The sequence below is a fragment of the Plecotus auritus genome (genome assembly GCF_963455305.1).
Source record: "Plecotus auritus genome assembly, chromosome: 6".
Lineage (NCBI taxonomy): Eukaryota > Metazoa > Chordata > Mammalia > Chiroptera > Vespertilionidae > Plecotus > Plecotus auritus.
The window spans coordinates 127,207,539-127,229,179 of NC_137773.1; the positions used below are offsets into that span (position 1 = coordinate 127,207,539).

Below are 21,641 nucleotides of genomic sequence, written 5' to 3' on the forward strand. Positions count from 1 at the left end.
TCTTGCCTCAACAAAGGTAAATTTTGTATTTTTTTCATGTAGAAAGACTTGTTTTAACTAATTATGAAAGTAAAGCATGCCAAGTATAAAACTAGATCGTGTAAGAAAAAATCTAAAAGAAAATGGCTAAAAAAATACCTGTAATTCCATCATCCTAAACAATTACTATTAAATTGGGATATATATCTCTTTAGATACTTTTATATGTCTGTACACATACCGATAGCTATTTGATTTCTCTATTAAGATGTAAAATTACTATGATATATTAATAATCCACTTGTTTTAGTAGCACAGTAATTTTCAATCTCCTTTTTACCTTTGCGAAAAATCACACATATGACACCCTCATCAGTAAAAGATTTTATTACCTATGATGTTCTTGATCCAGGGTCATGCTCCTATCCTTCTAGCCCACCTCACCCCTACCATTGGAAATCTCCAGGTTAACAACAGATCATGGACATCTTAGATGCCAGTGGAAAAAAATAGCTTATTTCATGGCTGCATGGTAATCTGTTAAAAAACAATAGGTAACTTTAGTTACATTCTTACAGCAGACACCATGCTCACCGGTTGACACTCATTGTCTGGTTGAATTCTTTCCCAAGTCCTACAAGGTGGGTAGCTATGATTCCCATTTGAGAGTTAAGGAAACTGAAGCCCCTAAAGATTAGGCTTCTTGCTTAGGAGCAAAGCTAGCAACTGGTAAAGTCAGGATTTGAACTCAAGTCCTCTAACTAGAACCTGCTCCTCTTATTATGCAGCCATTCCCTAGTAGTAAGCAGGTTGTTGTGTATGTAGACCTTATTTACTTTAACATCTAGGTATTTTTGTTCTTTATTTTGGATGATGTGCTTTCGTAGAGCAGGAAAGGGGCTGTCTTGATTTCTCAGCCTGTCAGCAAGGAAGTGGGCGCTGGGCCAGCTTTGCCCCACACCGTGTACAGTCATTTAAGTACTGGTGTGCTTGTGGGTTTCTAAAACAACCTTGAGGTTGCTTGGCTCTGGCAAGGGAGGGAAGGACTGATGGATGAGGGCGAGTCACTGAATTGATTGCCCTTCACCATTCCATATTTATTTGTTCATCTTCTATCTCCCATTATGACCTATCTGGAACTTGGCAGAGGAGTAGGGAGTATTTATGGATGTGCCGCATAGAACTGTGCCTGGGGTTGAAGTCCCTTGGAACAGCCGAAAACAAAACAAAACGAAAACACCAGATAGCGCTCCCAGTACAAACGAGCATCAGGGGTGGTTTTAGAGACACAAGCACGTTGGTGCTCAGTGGCTGTACTCAAGACAGGGCGAGGCTGGCCCAGGCTCACGTCCCTTCTGATGGACTGAGAAGCCAAGATAGAGTATGTGCCTGGAAAATTAGTTTTCTGTCACCACCCCTCTGCCCCTGGCTGTCTCACATTTCATCTTCGCTGTCTCCTCAATCTTCAGCCTCCTTCCTCACACTCTTGACATTCCACGCATCCTCCCTCCTTCCGGGCCTGGCCATCATATCTCACCTCTGGACAGATGGAGCCCTCTACTTTTCAAAGTCCTTTCAGAAAGTTTTATCCCCATCAAAGAAGGCTGGCTGCATGAACCCCATGTGACAGGGAAGGAGAGGGGGGTTCATAGAGGTTAAGTGACAAATATTTATTGAGTGGCCACAGGAATGAAGGAAGGGACTGTGTCAAGCAGATGATGTGTGCAAGATCCAGTCGTCACCACCAGGTATAGACGCCAGCTGGGGTCATTTCCTTCCACTGTTATCAGGTCCCCCAGATATCTAGCTTCAGTCCATTGTTGCAGAGACCAATATATTATGCTTGCTGGTTTCACCTTTACCTTCTTGCCCCATCCAGATAGGCTCTCTATAGGGTCTCTGCTTCGAGAAGTCTGCTTTGTTCTTATTCATTCACTCATTCAACGTAGTACCAATTGCATGCCAGACACTGTCTTAGACACTTGAAGAAAAAAAAATAGGGAAAAGCAGTTACAACTCCTGCCTTCCTCACACTCAGATATTAACCAAGAGTCACAAAGACAGATGACTAATGGCAACTATGGAAGGGTTTGTGGGGGAAGGAAGATGGTGCTGAGGGCTTATGACTGGCCCAGTTTTATGGGACGCTGGTATGAACAGATGAAGAGGAGAGTGTGACTTCTTTGTTCATTGTTTTCAAGTACCCTCTCATGCTCATTAGAGCTGAAAACAGAGTTAACCCCAGCCCCTTTGAGTTCTACAAAGCTTCCTGCTGGTTCTCTTGGCCCCTTTCAGGCCTGTTTTCCACATTAAAGACAGAGAAAGTGAACTTGATTTTGTTATGTCTTAGCTTAAAACCTTCAATGGCCTCTCAGTGCCCTTCAGATAAAGACAAACATACTGAATGTGGCCTCCCATACTTTTGGCCACCTGACCCCTTCCTGCGCACCTTACATCAGTCATTCTCCCACCTCTCACTGCCACAGCCACCCTGGATTCTTATGTCCTCAGACACTTGGTGTCTTTACACATATTGTTTCCTATCTCTGAAAGACTGTCTTACCCTCTCGTCACCTAACATCTTTCACATGTCATTTCCAGCAAGCCTTTCCTGACCACACTAGAACAGATTCCTGGGTTTAGGCCGGACCCCTGTACTTTCCCTGATAACACTTGTCCCAGCTTGTAACAGCTATTTGGGTGGGATTATTAAGATGATGTCATGGAGGCTTGCAGGCTGGGTCTGCATCTGTTTTGCTCACCATTGTATCCCTGGCACCTGGCACAGTGCTTCCCACCTTCTAAGTGATCAAAGAAAGAAGAACAGGTTCATAAAGAAGAGTATAAATATCACAGCTGGAAGGACAACCACCCAAATATTATAGTTCGACTCCCTCAGTGTACAGATTAGAAATTGGAGATTCAGAGAGGGGAGGTGACTTACCCATAACACAGCAAGCTAGTGGCAGAACTGGCCTGTGACGATGGTTTACAGCTCCTGCCTCCTCACAAAATTTCTCTATTTGCCTCAAAATTTGTAAGTTCTTTGAGATCTAGATCTAAAACTGAGACACAGTGTGTTAGATGGAGAAACAATCTGTATTAACCATTACAAAGTTTCAGGTGAATTCTTCAGCCCCTTAAGGGTTATAAGGCCTAAGGATTCATTTGAGTATTTTTTCTAAAATTGATTTTTAAATGAACTCGAACATCTCAGCTGAGGACCAGTTCTGAGGTACAGGCGAGTGGGCCATGGCCTCTAACCTGTGAAGCAGGCCCTCAGCCCTCCTTCTTCCTAAGTGACAGCATGGAGTCACAGTGAGCGCAGGCCACCTGTCTAACAGCTCTCCACCAAGGGAGCCCTGGTGATGAAGCAGCAGCGATGAAACGCGCCCCAAGTGATGCCATCTCCTGGCCAACAAGGGTGATTCCTGAACCCAGACGAGGAGCGAACGTTTGTTCTGCCTCTGAAGGGTGACCACACAGCTCACAGATGTCAGGTGTTTCCTCCCTGTGGATATGAAGCAGCCGCTTCTCCACCTTGTCTACACCCCAGGACCATGTGGCTGTGCTGGGCACTGGAGCAAGAGCAAACTGATCTTAATGAATGTCTTGGTCCCAAGACCCAGGCAGCACCAACAGAACAATCCAGGGTTCCCCACCAGGCAGGGGAGCCCATTAGGGAAGGAAGGAACCCCAAGGCCATGCATTTCTAGTCAGCCAGCGCGAGTTACCAAGCGCAAGTCCCTTCCCCTCCCTGGAGTCTCTGTTTTCTGTCTGCAAAATGGACTGAATGTAACACCTGCTCTCTATGTTCACTTCCTCTCAAAGTGCCCGGTAATGTACTGGGGACACATGACATTGTGGGAACAAGAAGGACACAGTCCTTGCCCACAAGGCGTTTACATTTTGGAAAGGGAGACAGATTAAATACAGATTTGCTTAATACTGGTTCCATTTCAACTGTGATCAGGATCACTGAGAGGCTACTAGTAAAATGAGCTGTAAGTAGTGGTTAACATTTAAGTGCTATGTGGGGACATTGGGCCAATTGCTTTACATATTGTTGTAATAACAGCAACCACAACCCATTAGGCATTAATATGGGCTATTTTTTAAAGTGCTTATCATATATTAACTCATTTAATTCTCATTTTAAAATACCTGTGATGTAGAGAGAACTATTATCCCCAGCTCAGAGATGAGAAAACTGAGGTACAAGAGATTAACTTGCTGAAAGAAACATAGCCACTAAATAGCAGAGAAAGAACCCAGCCAGCCTGGGCTCAGAGTCTATATACCTTATGCTGTCTCCCAGAATATCACTGTCTCATTGATCCTTGCTAAGTACTGTTGTTATTCTCATTTTCCACATTTGGACCCCAAGCCAAACGTGTGACGTCTGAGTTTGCACAGCTAAGAGGCGGTGGGGCTGTGACCTCACGGGCCTCCTGTGACGCCTATGAGCTGGTCTCCAGGACAGACTTTCTGATGTCTTTCCTGGCCCTGTTCTCGCTCAGGTGTTCCTGAAGAGCGACCGCGTGGCCCGCATGGTGCAGAGTGGGGGCTGCTCCGCTAATGACTCTCGGGAGGTCTTCAAGAAGCACATCGAGAAGAGGGTGCGCAGCCTGCCGGAAATCGACGGCCTCAGCAAGGAGACGGTGCTGAGCTCCTGGATGGCCAAGTTCGATGCCATCTACCGCGGGGAAGAAGACCCCAGGAAGCAGCAGGCCCGGATGACCGCCAGCGCAGCCTCTGAGCTGATTTTGAGCAAAGAGCAACTCTACGAGATGTTCCAGAACATTCTCGGGATCAAGAAGTTTGAACATCAGCTCTTGTACAACGCTTGCCAGGTAAGCTGCCTATCACCTGGGCGCAGAGTGGTGAGTAAGCAGGGTCACGTGATGACTTCTGTGTGTTCTAGACACCATTGGCTCCTTGGGCCATTTCTTGATTTAAAAAAACAACAACAACATTAAAAATTATATTTTACAACTACATTGGTAAAAGTTGAATGTAATTCAGGCTAAAACAGGATAGGATGGTTTTCTTCTGATTTTAAAAGGAATTAAAACATTTTGTGAGCCCCTAGAAGTCTCATGGGCCTTAGGTACTATGCTTAATGTATCTAAGGATGAATCAGCCCTGTGAGTAAGACCTAGCTCCCATGTGTCAGAAATTCAACAAGATCAAATTAATTGATATTTTAGAAAAGATTGTTTTGCTTTTAAAACAGATGGTGTTTCCCTCTTGAGGGGCTTGTACTTCCTCAGCTAGGGAGACCATTGGCCCTCCGGCCTGGTCATCAGGAGTAATTATTTGTAATGGAAAGCTTCCAGAGGCCTGAGTATGCCATGCCCCTGTGTTAGTTACATCTGTTATCTCTGAGAGGATCTGAAGGGGCTAGCTGGGGCTCTGCTTGGGCCCAGCTCAAGATGGGCTTCTGTTTTCTCTGGATCAGGGGTTGGGGGAGTGAGGTACTTACCCTGGGTCTTCATTTCCTGCAGATCTTTCCATTATATTCCTGCATTCATATAACCAATATTTATTGAGTGGCAGCTTTGCAATCTGCAGATTTTAGTGATTGGCACTTGGGAGCATTTGTTAAATGCACACATCCAAGCCCCAGCCCTAGAAATGCTGCTTCTGCATTCTCAGGGCAGGGCCATGGAATCTGCATTCTAAACACAAGCCCCCTACCTGGTTATTTTGCTGCCCTCTCCTTCTGAGAACCATCAGAGAAACTGAGCCATGGCCTGGTTCACCTGCGCCAACGCTGCCCCTAAGGTAGGTTAAATGGAGACACTAGCGTATTGGCTAAGATTTATGCCTTGCTCAGAATCAGACAGACCTTGGTAAATCTTAATATGACCCCCTCACTAGCTTATGGCTGCAGGGAGATAGTTAACCTCCCCATACGTGAGCTTGGGATGAAATTATTATAAGGAATCAATGTGTATAAAGCCCAGAGCAGCATGTGGCACTTTATAAATGGTAGTGGTTAAAATATATTATAGTCCACTGGAAGAGACAAAAAGTCAACGCAGTATCAGAACAGTGCCACAGGTGATTGACATAAGAGCTACAGGATTTGGAGGCTTACTTTTTTTCACCTCCTTGGCTACCTCCTAGTTCAAGGCACCAACATCTCTTGCCTGGACAACCACAGTGTCTACGCAACTGGTAATACTGCCTCCTCCCTTGCCCATGGTAATGCACCCACCAAGCACAGCTGGAGTGATCTTCTGGATCATGCCAGTTCTGTCCCAAAACCTTCCAGTGGCATCCCATCACCCGTAGAAGGCACCCCAACTCCTCTCTAAGGCTTGAGGCAGTACATGAGCCAGGGCTGCTCACACCACTTTCACCACATGCTTACTCACGGGTCTTCCCATTTCCCTAGCACTTCACATTCACCTGGGCCTTTGCATTTGCTCGCCCCTCAGCTTACTATGCTCTTGCCAAGACCTTTGCACACTGGCACAACTTAAATGCCAACTTCTCCAAGAGGCCTTCCAGGCCACCCCATCTAAAGTTCTCCCTTGCCTCACACCTCACCGAGTCACTCCATCCCATACCCCAGTCCTATTTCCATCATCGCCTTTACCACTGTTTTCCATTTCTTATTCATCCATTTTTGCCTGTTTATTATCTGTTTTCCTCTCCCTGCTCATTTCCCACCAGACAGTTAGCCTCATTCACCTTTTCATTATTTGCTAATATTTCCAGTACATTAAACAATTCTTGCACATAGTAAGTGATCAATAATTGCCTACTGAATTAATAAATGGATGGCAGCAGATTATTTTAACTGGTAAATAGGTCTTGTTGTCCATCCTATGGCTTACCTAGAATTTTCTGGGTATGTTAGTAAGTAGGAATCTATTTAGCATTTCATAATATAATATGTACATTACATTTAAAGATTTTCTGACATCCTATTTTCTCCTCGGCCACATTAATTCAGAACACTGATTGCCAACCCAAAGGCAGAGGGTTTCATTTATGGGTCAAGAAGTATTTTAAAATTCTCCTCAATATAAAATTAAATTGTTTTTCAATTTAAAATATTATTGCACCCCTCATGGTATAGGCAGGTGGTATTACCACCTACCACCACCACTAACTCCACTGCTACCTTCTCCACCACAAGGAGATGGGTTGTCAGAGCTCCAGAAAGATAGACAATCATCCACCTGGGTGGTAAGTAAGATTAGAAATTAGAGATAGTCAAGTGTTCCTAAACCTGACAGGCAAACAGTTATCCTAGGGATTCACTTTTCTTTTAATTGCAACAGTGTGTTATGTGTGTTTTCTGTTCTTGCTCAAATGTCAGCATCATTGGAATGAATCCATTGCTATGCCACTTCTTATCTCAGTATTTTTGAACTTGTTGAATAGGGCTATGTGGCCAGACCATAGTTTGTTGTATTCTCCTAAAAAAATCAATTAATTTGACTCATATTTTTAAAATCTTTCCCATGAGTTAGAAAAGAATACAATAAAAAATAATGGCCTCTCTCCCAAGAATAATGATTGTCTTTAGCTAAAAGAGAATTGTGAGAAACCTAAAGTACTTCTTGGGACAGGAATACTTAAGGCATTTAGTACTATATTCTAGTCTCACACCTAAGTCTGATTATTACTTCAGGGCTTCACATCAATAGAAATTAAGATAAAGGGCATATGTAGATAATTCATACAAAAAATAAATGAATTCTAAATATCTGATTAGTAGTATGTTCTATGTCTTTGATAATCTGAGTTATGTAAGTATATTGGCAAATAACGTATGTATTTTAAAAGAAAGATAACAATGGTAATGATAACACATTGCAAATGTTATAGAAATAGGTATTTTCATCACTGACTATTGGGATAATTTATTATTTTAACCTTTTTTAGAGTAATCTGTTAATTTTCAGCCAAAACATTTGTAAAGGGCAGACCTGTTGACCTAAAAGCTCTCCCTCTAGGAACTGGTTATAAGCAAACACTCCGAGGTGTGTACAAGAGTGTTGAGTTAACCACATAAAAGGATACTTTTCAGCCAGTAAAATAGTTGTTGAAGAAGAAAGCTTACCACACAGGAAACATTCACTGGCTCTTTTAAAATGGAAAACCAGGCTATGACACTGAGTATGAAGGCTTGATTTTACTTTTATGGCAAAAGAATTGGATGGTGAAAAACAAAATCATAACTACTTGTTTTTAGGGGTAGCATTATGGTTGGTTTTTATTGTTTTCATGTGTGCTTTTCTGTGTTTCTGGATTTTCTGTCTTAACCATATAAGTATTTTGTAAATGGAACTAAATAGCAAAAATCTCAGCAAAGAAGCTATCAAAACAATGGGATAAGGAGAAAATCTTCTGCATTGTTTTCTAGACTTCAGCGATTAATATACCACTTCATCATTGTTGTCATTTCCAAGTACTACCTGTATGATTACTTATTTAATATTTCTAATTAAACCAATGCCTAAGTCACTTTTTAAACCTATCTTTCTCTTTAGAAGTAATGAATGTAAATAAAATCACAGCTTTAAAGTATTAGTTAAAAAAGCAGCCAATATGCATTAAAGTGACATATAACCAGTGAAACAGAAGCTCTTCATTAGTCTTCCCTCATGTATCATCCACACACCAGTGATGTGGGAGGCATGGCTGGGGCGACCAGTGCCCTGACGTGCTGAGGTTGGTGAGCCCCTGATGCCATCCCTGAAAGTAGCCCCAGACTGACCAGAACAGCATTCATATAAGTCTGCATTTCTCATGACCTGCAATCAGCTTTCTGAAATTATAGATTTGAGGCCCAGGTTAGGTAGCTCAGTTGGTTTGAGCATCGTCCCAATACACCAAGGTTGCAGGATCGATCCCCAGTCAGGGCATATAAAGGAAGCAACCAATGAATTCATAAATAAGTGTAACAACAAATGAGTCTCTCTCTCTCTCACTCTTTCTCCCTTAAGTCAATAATTAATTTAGAAAATAAGTTATAGATTCATTTCCTTGCTTTCTCATGTATCACACTGAACTCAGCAGAGCTCTATTAACACAGGGGAACAAAGCTAGAGAAGGGAAAATCACAAGGCTTTCATTCTCACTCTGTTTAAATAGTTTTTGTTTTGCTTTGTATTTTCTGGACCTTCCTCTGAGACAAAGCAATTTCTAGGTGCTTCCCAAACCAGAAATGTACACATTTTCTTCTCACGCATGTTGCATTCCAGGGGAAGCTGTCATCTGATTTCTGCTGCTGCTTCTGAATGCTCCCCTAATCTCTGTAAGGTTCTTCCAGGAACTGCAGTTTGCATCTCAAATGAGAAATGATGTTTATCAAAGAGAAATTATCTCAGTTATATTCTACGTGTCTATTGTAACTCGAACCATGTCTATCAAAACTTTTTAAAAAGTGAGGAGGCTTAACAAATGTCTTCATATTTGCATATGGGAATTTTTACAGTCTATCTGGCTTATTTGAGAATCCTTAGTCCTATCTCATAGAAGCATTTGCTTATACTCAACATAATAATCAATGTAAAATAACTGGAAACTCTTATTACAAACTCAGTGTTGTTTTTATGTTCCTAGACTCTGGGAGGAAGCAGTTTATTATGTCCCTATTGGGGCATTTGAGTTAAATTCTAAACCTAACCAAAAAAAAAAAAAATAGGCTAGTCTCTTTGAGAATGGCTAGAACACCTGGGAAATGAGACTAAGACAGATCTTCTTGCCATCTTCATAAAAGGCAAAGTTGATGATGATAACAATGATATGTTTTTAAAGTTTTAAAAATGCAAAGCACCATCCCTCCCATTCCTTTACTGGCCTGAAAATGAGTTGATTTGATGTCCAGTTGTACCAAGTATCTGCTACTTCTGACCCTTCTGCTTAACTGGACAAGTTATTCTTTTTTTTAAATATATATTTTATTGATTTCAGAGAGGAAGGGAGAGGGAGAGAGATAGAAACATCAATGATGAAAGAAAATCATTGATTGGTTGCCTCCTGCACACCCACACTGGGAATCAAGCCTACAACCTGGGCATGTGTCCTGACCAGGAATCGAACCATGACCTCCTGGTTCATAAGTCAGCGCTCAACCTCTGAGCAACACTGGTTGCGCTCAGTTTGTGTCTTTTTCTCCTTGAAGCGCATTTATCTTGACCTGTGATCAGATCACAGTTCGATTCCCAGGCAGGACACATGCCTGCTGGGCTGGATGAGTTATTCTTCATTGCTTCATTCTCAACCGTGTGCACATTTTCTCTTGAAAAACATTGCTGAGGTCTGTTTTAAAAGAAGGCAAGTCTACATCTCCATGTTTTTAAATGTACATAAACTCTTCTTAGGGAAGTAACCCAGCTCATTTCCAAGGTGGGTATGTTTCTTCATGTTTGGAAGCTGCGCTGTGAGAATGGCATTTCTGGTTCTCCTGTTATTGATCTCACCTGTAGCGCCTTGAAACATCAGCTGTATGACTCTGACCTTCTGATCAGCCAGCATTTGTGCCTAAGGGGCAGTGAGGATAACATGCTTGTTCCAACTAATGGAAGATGACAGCGTTCTCTTCATTTATCTTCATGGAATGTCTAGAGATTTTTCACCTAATCTGCAAGACTTCACTAGAGACACATGGATTATAATTTTCCACTCTACAGATACCTTTGCATTTTCAAAATTGAATTCCACATCATTATTGATCTACTAATTTTCTTAACATTTTATTTCCTTTTTCCCACACCATCATCTGTGTGGCCTTTGATGATGTGGTTATCTTATTACAGTGCGATCTTCCTTTGACTTGATTAGCACTTGGCAGATTTTAGACGCTGAAGAGAAACCTCAAATTAGCAGGCGTTCAGCTGTGACCCAGATTATTATAGAGCCTCATTATAGAGTCTGTAATCCAAAAATGTCCAGGAGATCTATCTGTTGGCTGATATTTTGCTTCTTGGACTGGCCTGTATTTCTTAATCACTTTCCTTAGCCCTCTAAAACCAATACAGTTCTTTGCTCATAATGGTTTTTTAATTAATATATTACTGAAAAATGGGTTAAAATCTGAGGGGGCTGGCAATGAGAGTCTAGTATTAACACTTTAATTTAACAAACCTTTCATTATTCATAAATTCACCCACTCATTGAATATATATTTTAAGTACCTACTATGCACTAGGCACTGAATGTCAAATGCTAGAGACGAAGCCTAAACTTTCCTATTCATCATAGAATGACCCATGACCTAGCTTCTGACCATCTTTCTCTTTGCTAACCACAAGACATCTACCAATGACCTTATAGCTTTAGTCCAGCTTAGATATTGTATTTGTATTTGTTGTTTTGCTTTGTAACAAATGATCACAAACTCAGTGGCCTAAGAGAATACCCATTTGTTATCTTACAGTTTTTTTAGGTCAGAAGTCCAGGCACAACTTAGCTAGGTTCTCCACTCAGGGATACAGAAAGCTAAAGCTAGAAAGATGCTTTTATCTAGGTTGTGTTCTCATCTGTAGGCTCAATCGGGAAGGACCCATTTCAAGCTCCCTTACAGCTCATGTCCTTACAGCTGTAGAATTTTTCAAAGCCAGCAAGAGACAGAGAGACTGAGGGAGGGAAGGAGAGAAGGAGAGTATCTGATGCTTCAAATATCTGATTTCTAGATCCTCTTTTTAAAAAATTACCTGATTAAGTCAGGCCCACCCAGAATAATTACCCTTTTCTATTAAAGCCATCTGATTCAATACTTTAATTACATCTGAAAAATCTCTTCACTCTTCTCATATACTATTGATCAGAAGCAAGACACAAGCTCTACCCAGTAAGGGGGAGAGACTATAATAGGGTGTGACTCACTGGACGTTATCCTAGGGTTTCTGCCACAAGTGTTCTTCCCCCATCTTGATGTTCTTTATATGGCTGGCTTCTTCAAGCATCAATTTACAATGTGTCCTTTTTAGAGAAGCACGCTTTCATTACTTTGCCTAAAGTAGGCTTCTCCTTGTTTGTTTGTTTTGTGACAGTGACTTGTTTATTACCATCATAGAATTTCACATAATATGAAATTACCTTGCATATTATATGACTTATTCATTCTCTTATTGTCTAACCCCGTCCCCCTCCCCACCCCCCGCAAACACACACACACACACACACACACACGACTATCTCTTTAAGAGAAAGACTATGTCTATTGCATTCACAGCTATAAGGCCAACACTCAGCACAATGCTTCGCACAAAATAGATGTCCAACTACATCAGTAATGCAGAGGCTAAGGCATTTATGGCCTCCTGGGGCTTACATACCCACGAAGGTGTGTGTTGTTTGGCCATTTGTTTCTGGTAAGATAAAGTGCAGCAATGGAACAGGCATGTCGATCAAGACCTGAATCTACCTGCCAATACTCCTCTAGTATAGTGTGGATTTCACCTGAGGTTCACAGTATGTCTTCAGCCATGGACTTTCCCTCTGGTCACACCCAACTTGTTTCTCCCAAAACAGGGTTGAAAAAGTTAAATCTTGCTTTCCAAAGTCACGCACAGCCTCTAACAGTCATTAGATATTTGATGGATTGCTGGTTTTCAGTGGCTTTGCTTGCCAAGTGTACTTTAATTTTAGTATTCTTGGGATGTGGAAAGAGGCCAAATGCATATACCCCATGAACATGTTTGCTTCTGTTCTGAGAGACAAAATTGGAGAGCATTAAAGATGTGGAGGGGACAAAGCCAGATAGAATATTTAATTTCCCAGAGCAACAATTCTCTGAAGACCCCATCATGATTTTTTTTTTTTTTTATGATGGGGTCATCAGAAAATTCTCTATAAGTTCTTCCTGGAACACATGGCCAGATATTTCCATCTGGCTGCACCTGATGCTTTTGAAAGACTAACTGCAATGGGAAGTTGAAATTGAAAGACAGTGGGCATCCTGCATCTGAGGAACACGGAATTGGATATTTTTTATGCAGCCTTCAACACTGCTATAGACGTCTTAGCAATCTTCCCTTTGTTGCCAAAGTGGAGCCACCAATGTGCTCTTTTATTCAAAGTCTGTTCATAAGCAGTGAACCACAAAATTGTAATCAGAGGTGTTAAAGAGGTGTGCTTTCAGAAAAAGACATACAGAAATGGTATTTTCTATGCTTGCCACCTCTCACTTAATGATGGAAGCTATTATAAACCATCTAACACAGCTTTGCAAATAGAGATGTTTTCTAAGCTTTGTAACGTGTGCCACCCAGACCCCCCATTGCTAATGATTTGAATTTACCTTCTTCTCCCAACATGTAGCCTTCTTGCTTCTTCAGCGATTCAGACCTAAAGTTTGCAGAGACTTGGGAATTGGGGTGTAGTAGACTGCTTAAATTCTGTTACTAAATGTTTCAGTTTGAACCCTTTCTGAAAATAAGCATACACTCTCTGAGTTCTGTGTCCTGCCTGGCTAGTGAGTGGTCTTCATGGACCATTTGAGGAGGCTCTGTGACCTGTGTTCTGACCTCCAGTTTGAATAGTAATGATGCCCACCAAGTGGGAGCATTTACTATGTGCCAGGCACTAAGTGTAATCCTTTACATATATTATCGTATTTAAGCCTTATAATACACTAGAGGTCCAATGCACGAAATTCGTGCAAGGGGCTCTGCCCTCGCAGCCCGCCTGCCTTGGCCAACCCTCACAGCCCCACCGGCCTCGGCTGGCCCTCGCAGCCCTGACTTTGTCCAGAAGATTGTCCAGAAGGTCGTCTGGATGGTTGTTCTGCTGTTCGGTCTAACTAGCATATTAGCTCTTTATTATATAGGATTTGCAAACTAGATATTTTACCATATTTTAGCAAGGAAAAAATAAAGACAGAGAAAAGTTGAACAATTTTCCAAGGTCAGGCAGCTGTCAGCAGCAAAATCAGGATTTGGCTCAAGATCGCATGACTCCAAAATAAAATCTTCAGCTCAATTGCTGAAAACTGTAGTGTTTTTCATCCATTTAGGAAGTTCTGGAGAGTAGGTAGAAATTTTACTGTTCCTGCCTATACAAATATGTGTATGTTACTAAATTCTAAAAGCCTAGTCCTGTTTTTCCTAACGTTTATTGGGGTAAAAGGAAGATTAACAGAAGACTCAATTCTGTGTATTAACTAATTATGATTTTAGTGGGTGTGTCTTCACTCAATGTAGACCAATTAGGTTTGTTTCATTCATTTAGGTTTTATCTTATTAATGCTAATATTTCCTGGTTTAAGTTTTGAAAACAGACATAAAGCCCCACAGTGTTTGGAGGATGGTTAAGATCAGATGTGTTTATCTTTCTTGTCTTGTCCTTGCACATGTGGGATCCCGCCAACTCTGACTTTAAAAAGTAGCTACGTGGTGCTTCACAGCATGAGCCCCTTCCTGGCGGGCTCAGGGACCCAGAATGAAAGCAAAGTTGCTCTCTGGAGGCATACCCACAAAAGCACATGTGAAAATTCAAATTACAAAGGTCTTAAATTAAGAATTAAGCCAGGGCAATAAACATGTTAGGCTTTGTGGATCCTACATTCTTTGTAGCAACTACTTAATTCTGTCATTGTAGCGAAAGCAGCCCTAGACAATATGTAAGGAATGGGCATGTCTGAGTTCCAGTAAAACTTTCTTTCCCAAACAGGCGGCTGGTAGAGACCTGACCCAGGGCGGCAGTGTGTCGACCCCTGGATTAAATAAATATCACATTATAACAAAGAATTTTTTATTTTCCATAAACTTACCCTTTGGATATAAGATGTTACCTTTTCAATCCAAAAGGTTTTAACATAAAACTTAGCTCATCAATGTGTGACGAGTGGGAAATGATGATTGTCTACAATGTTGGAACTGAAGACAATCGTTATATAACACAGGAGCCAAATATGTTCTGTCATATTCTTCATATACCAGACTCATTGCAGGCTCTGCTCCTTAGCACTGTAAATCTTGGACAAGCCACTTAATGCCCCTAAGTGTCAGTGTGCTTGTCTGTAAAATGGGAATAATAACAGGTTGTGTTTTACTGAATTTATTCAGTGAGACTATGATAAGTTAACAAATGAATCACTTAGCACCATGCTTGGGCATATGCACATTAAAAAAATAGAATAATCATCATTTATATTACTGCCACTGAGCCAAGACTTGGCCCATGATTGGGCATTTACCAAGTGTTGGTCCTTGTAGAATTTCACAGCTAAGACCTCCAGCATAGTTATAATTTAACTCTAATATTATACAGAAATTGAACACTGAACACCAGTGGTAGGAAATAGGACTCCAAAGTTGCAGACATTTGCATTCTGGCTCTACTACTTACTCTGTGTTCTTGTGCCAGTCAGTTAACCTCTCTGAGCCTCATGTTTTGCGTATACAAAATCAGAGTAATGAGAGCTCCCACCTAATAAGATAGTTGGTACTAGTTTTTATTAGCCACCACTAATTAATTGAATTCCTATGACTTGGGAAAATTCCATTCTGTTGAATAATGATGTTTAGGATTGAGCTGGTTCTCTGGAATCAGTTCTTGAAATCAAACCATCAAATTGTGCTAAGGAAAAATCTTGCCTTCAAGAAGTATACAATGTAGTTTGAAGGGACAAAATTATATGCAAGCAACATCCATCCACAATACAGAGTCAATTTATAACATAGTAGACAGCTGTAATATATAAGGGTAGCATAAAATGGTAGTAGAGATATTGTGTGGGTATGAATCTAAGCTCAGCTACTTATTATCTATTTAACATTTAGCAGCTTCATTAACTTCTCTATAAAACATAGATATTAAAGCTATTAGATAGAAATAAGAGTCACATGCTAAAGAGTCAGTAAACATAGCTTGAATTGGCCATGGTAATTAGTGGCAATGGTGATGGGGGTAGTGAGGGTGGTGACATAGTGGTGTAAGCTTCAACAGTTGGAGGACTTTGGAGATCTCAGATAACAATGGGGTTTGATTGGTCAGTAGCCTCTCCATAGAGGAGATTCTAGTTGAGCTGGGTTTAAGTGATGACTTGGCAGTTTAAGCTAAATGAGGAGAGATTATTTGAGATGCCTGCTATCCTCTTTTGCCCAGTGATGAAACAGAATAAAGAATAAATTGTATCATAAAGATGATTTTGAGCATATGCCCTGACCAGTAATCGAACCATGACCTCCTTGTTCATAGGTTGATACTCAACCATTGAGCCACACTGGCTGGGCATGAAGCTGATATTTAATGCGCAAGATAGTGAACTCATTGTCTGTGTGCATGATTTAAGCTGTCTCACTGCCAACACATTGATTTTTATTGCACTAGAAGAGAGAGGAAGTGGTAGTACAAGCTGCTTCTTTTTCAGGATGTAACCCAGAAATTGTAATCACCTCCACTCAGACCCCATTGCAAGAACTTAGTTATATGACCATATCTCTTCACAAAGAAGCCCTACAGATATCTCTAGCTGAGCAGCCATGTTGCCAGCTAAAACTTTGTGGGATCTAAAGATTCATTCATTTACTGATAAAATCAGCTTGGATACCAGGGCCTGCTTAGCAGTCTCCACTACTTTGTCAGACTCATTGTTATTACGTACTTTTTAAGGCATGCAAAATGACAGAAAATATGATAACACCAAAACAGGCAAACCCATTATCCAGGTTAATAAACAAATGTTATTGGTGCAGTGGAAGTCTTAATCCCTCATCCTGCCCTAAATATGAAGTAACCATTTTCTGCTGTCACTGTTTATCTTTTCCATGCATTTCTTTCCTTTTTAAAAAAAAGATTTTAAAATTCATTTTTAGAGAGAGAAGAAGGGAGAGGGAGAGAGAGAGAAACATCAATGTGAGAGTGCAACACTGATTAGCTGCCTCCTTTACACCCCCATCCGGAGATTGAACCTGCCACCCAGGCATGTACCCTGTCCAGGAATCAAACCAGCAACCTCTTGGTGCATGGGTTGATGCCCAACAAACTGAGCCACACCAGGCAGGGCTCCAAGCATTTCTTCATACTTTTGTTACCAACATCTGCACTTGGAACAGGTCTAGTACTGTTGTGGCTATATGAATCTTCATAGAAGACATATTGGACTGCGATTTTTTTTTGCACCTGATTTTTTTGGGAGGTGTTCATCATGATTTGAGAAATTTATTCATATTGATACATGCAGCTCATTTATTTTTCTGGATGATATTACATTCTGGGTATGTTGTCACTTACTTAATAATGAAATTCCAGTTTTTTACTATTACAAAGAAATGCTATTGTGAATATTTCTATACATGTCTCCTTGTGCACATGTACAAGAATCTCTCCAAGGGAACGTACCTAGAAGCATAATTACTGGTCATGAGGTAATTGCATCTTCAAGTTATTAGATATCACCAAATAATTCTTCAATTTGTTGTACATTGCTTTGAACAGCATATAAATAATTATTTTATTTTTTACAAAGAGTCAGTTCAAAATTTAAAACTTTATTTTAATGCAGGAACTGGACTTCTCCTACATTACTGGGGGAAGGATAAGACTCAGCAATTCCACCCCGTGGTACTTATCCAAGAGAATTAGCATTTTTGTCCACCAAAAAAATATGCACAAGAATATTTAGAGTGGCTTCATTGCCAATAGCCCAAAATTGGAAACAACTCAAATACCCATCAACAGTGGAACAGATAAATACAATGTAATAATACTCAGGCAAATAAACAAAGAACACTGGTGCCTTTAACAAAAAGGATGAATCTTACAGACATATATTGAGAGAATATATCCCAACCCAATGAGTACATATTCCATTACTTTATTTATGCTGAATTCAAGATCAGGAAAATCTAATCTGTGGCAATATAAATCAGAATAGTGATTGTGCCCAGCTGACATGGCTCAGTGGTTGAGTGTCAACCTATGAACCAGGAGTTCACAATTCGATTCCTGGTCAGGGCACATGCCCAGGTTGTGGGCTCAATCCCCAGTGTGGGGCATGCAGTATGCAGCCGATCGATGATTTTCTTTCATTATTGATGTTTCTATCTCTCCCTCTCTGAAATTAATAAAAACATATTTTAAAAAGATAATAGTAAAATAAAGAGAGAGAGAGAAAGAGAGAGAGAGAGAATAGTAGTTGCCTCAGCAGAGGAGGGGCACTGGGTTAGTACTGATTTGAAGATACTCAAATTCCAAAATGTTCAATATCAGTAATATCTAAAATGGTAGCCACTAGCCTCATTAAATAAACTTTAAAATTTAGTTCCTCAATCACACTAGCCACAGTTTAAGTGCTCAATAGCCATGTATGGCTTGTGGCGGTCAAAATGGACGTGCAGACAGAACATTTTCATCCTTATACAAGTTCGCTGGGGCTGTTCTTTATCTTGAGCTGGGTGGTGTCTGCTTGGTAAACATATGTCAAAATTAATCAAGGTGTATGCTTGAAATGTGTACGTTTACAGTGCCTATGCCTCATGAATAAAATGTACTTCAAAATAAATATGCTATGCCTCATAAACTAAGGGGAAAGGGCACAGAAAAGAAATAGGAAAGAGGAAAAAAAAGCAGGAAGATCTTATAAATAAGAGCTATTCAAATTTGAATTTTAAATTATAACATGTAATGTGAACTCAAAAGAAAAAAAGCTCCATACAAAAATAGCAAATTAACATGACTTTAAAAGGAGATTATTTATCATTAGCTTAAATCAGCTCCTTCTAGTTTGCAGGTTTAGAAAATTATCAAAATCAAAATAAAACCCTGAGGTCTCAAGCAACTTTCCTCAAATTAGGAAGCATCCATGGATACTCTGGCTCACTGTCCTTGTTGCATTTCTACGTGACTAATCTATGTTGCTAATTAGATTCCTTCATAAAGCACGGTTTCAATACTTTTCTGTTCAGCACCAGCATCTTTGTCTGTGTAGAGATGTGTGACCCCAAGCATGGGTAAATGTATGCAGAGTAATGAGTTAGATTAGAGTGGTCTGATTTCTGTTTTATGAAAGTTAATTGGAAGTGCAATGTTAATCTTTGTCACAGAGCCCTGATTAACCCATTGCCTATCTTGCATTCGCAATAGAGGATTCTTTTTAACATATATTTGGTTTAAGATTATCAAGAAGCATAAGGGAGAAGCAGTCTGAGAATTGTAGATCGAAATAGACAGTCATACACTGGAGATATACACATGTCCTCCATCATGTCTGGACAGAGCAGAGTGAATCGGAAGAGCTACGTGACCTTGGGCAACTTCTTACCTTCATTGAGCCTCAGTGTCCTTACTTCCTGCCTTTGCTGACTGCCAGGAGGAGTCGTTGTCTCTCTGTTTGTTCCCACCATGAGTCAGGGCAACCACTAGGACAACACAGAGCACAGTTGTCCTACAATCCATTACCAGGCGCAAGACTGTGAGCATCTGAGGGCTGTGAAGTGCATCTTGTTTCCGTAGCACCTAGGCCTCTGCCTGGCTCCAGTATATCTCACAAAAGATTTATTGAATAAGTGAGGCAGTGAGTGAATGAATGAATGCTGTAATATATATTGCTATGTAACATATAACTCCAAACTTATACACCTTTATTATCTCACTAAGGGCTCAGTGCACAAATTCGTGCACCTTGAAAGGAACTGTGGGCCACGAGGCTGCGGTGGGCACAGGGGTGGGTCTTGGCCCATCCTCTGTGCCCCCACCCAGCCCCTCCTGCCATGGCTTTTAGCCCCCTGTCTGCCGGCAGCCCCGCTTCCACTGCCGTTGCTCCCACATGCTAACGGTGTTGGCCCTGCTCACACCCGCTGACGGCGTGGAGTGATTGGGGCCAGTGCCAGCAGCGGGTGCAAGCAGGGCCAGCGCTGTTAGCGGATGCAAGCAGCAGCTGCTGCCCTGATCACCCCTCAGGAGCAGGGGGAGGTGGAGAAGCCCTGAGGGGTGATCAGGGCCGGCAGCTGCTGCTTGCACCCGCTGACGGCGCTGAGCAGTTGGGGCCAGCACTGGCAGCAGGTGTGAGCACCTTGGCAGGACCATGGCATGTGGGAGCAAAGAATTTTCAGTAACCACCAGAGGATCGCCCTGATGACAGCAACCGGCGCCCTGCCTTGGTCTGGCGCCCCCACTCATCTGCTCCACCATTTTGCTGCAGCCAACGCCTGCCATGTTTCGCACTCTGCCGTCTGCTCTGGATGCCTTCCATGTTCCGCACACGTGCTCCCTGGTGGTCAGCACATGTCATAGCGACTGGTTGTTCAGTTGTTCGGTTGTTCTGCCATTCATTCTATTTGCATATTAGCCTTTTATTATATAGAACTAGTGTCCCAGTGCATGGAATTCATGCACATTAAAAGGTAATTAATTAGAGGAAATATTTTAATATTGCTATTTGTCCTTTCTTTATAATAGAAATGTCAGAGATGAAAGAAAATTAGTAAAATGTATATGAAAATCTTTCTCCTGCCAGAGTCTGGGGCACGCCATGGGACCCAGAGTCAAGTCCCCGCCCACCTGCGCACACCTCAAAATCATGTGAGACCCAGACCCAGCCGACCCCAGCCCCGTCATGCCCCGCAGGGTGGGAGCGCAGCCTATGGCTCCCCGTCAAGCCCCATCGGGGTGGGGAGTGTGGCCTCAGGTTCCCTGGCCCTGGCGCCGGGGCGGGGAGCGCAGCCTCAGGTCTCCTGCCCTGGCCTCAGGTCCCCCTAGACTTCACAGTTACTCAGAGACTCAGGCTGATGGAGCAGCCAACATTTACAGTGTCTTGAGCTGCCATGCCAGAGGGAAAAGAGGACTCTGGTGAGTCTCACACCAGCAATCAAATGCTCATCCCAGCATATTCACAGCATTTGTCTCACAGTCCATTGGACAGAACTAGTCTCCCCAGCTGCAGGGAGACAAGGAAGTATAGCCTTCCCAGGGGCCCAGCAGAGAGAACTGGAAATATTTGGCAGGTAGCATCAATGACCACCACAGGTTCAAAGGAGGGCTCTCTCTTCCCTGTTGATGCAGAATGAGAAAGTGTTCAAGGCAGGGCATACAAGGTTACCTAGTACTTCCAGAAAACAACCACAAGAACAACACTAATGTAATATTAATTACAACTTGAATTGTGCTTATTATATGTAAGAAATTTAATTGTCATACAATAACTCATTGTTGGCCCTTGAAAAATACGAGGGTTAGGGCACCAACCCTGTGCCATCAGAAATCCACATAGGACTTTTGACTTCCCAAAAACTTAACTATGAATAGCCTACTGTTGACAGAACGAAAGTCTTACTGATGACATAAATAGTCACTTAACACATATTTTATATGTGATGTGTATTACATACTTTATTCTTGTAATAAAGTAAGCTGGAGAAAAGAATTTGTTATTAAGAAAATTATAAGGAAGAGAAAATACATTTATAGTACTCTGTATTTATTGAAAAATATCCACATATAAGTGAACCTGTGCAAATCAAACAGATTATGAAACTGAGACACAGAATGCTTCAGTAACTTGCCCAGAATCACATCATATAGCTAGTAGGCAGCAGGTCTGAGATTTGATCCAAGATCTCTCTGACACTAAAGACTGAGCACTTAAACTTCACTTTATAAATCAATTCAGCTGTTGTGCAAATCACTTCCTCTCACTGTTGACTTGAAGGAGCAAGTCGCCTTTCCTGTAACTTCTCCACATCTTTCTGGTT

The 21,641-nt window shown here is 41.5% G+C and overlaps 1 protein-coding gene across 16 annotated transcripts in view; it reads left to right on the forward strand.

The window, feature by feature from the left end:
- CADPS (calcium dependent secretion activator) overlaps positions 1 to 21,641 on the forward strand; it is a 459,193-nt gene that overhangs the window by 115,943 nt on the left and 321,609 nt on the right. For all 16 annotated transcript variants that reach the window (XM_080671526.1, XM_080671528.1, XM_080671527.1 and 13 more), the window contains exon 3: positions 4,500 to 4,832. In XM_080671526.1, coding sequence (XP_080527652.1) covers positions 4,500 to 4,832 — 333 coding nt within the window. The remainder of the gene's footprint in view (positions 1 to 4,499; positions 4,833 to 21,641) is intronic.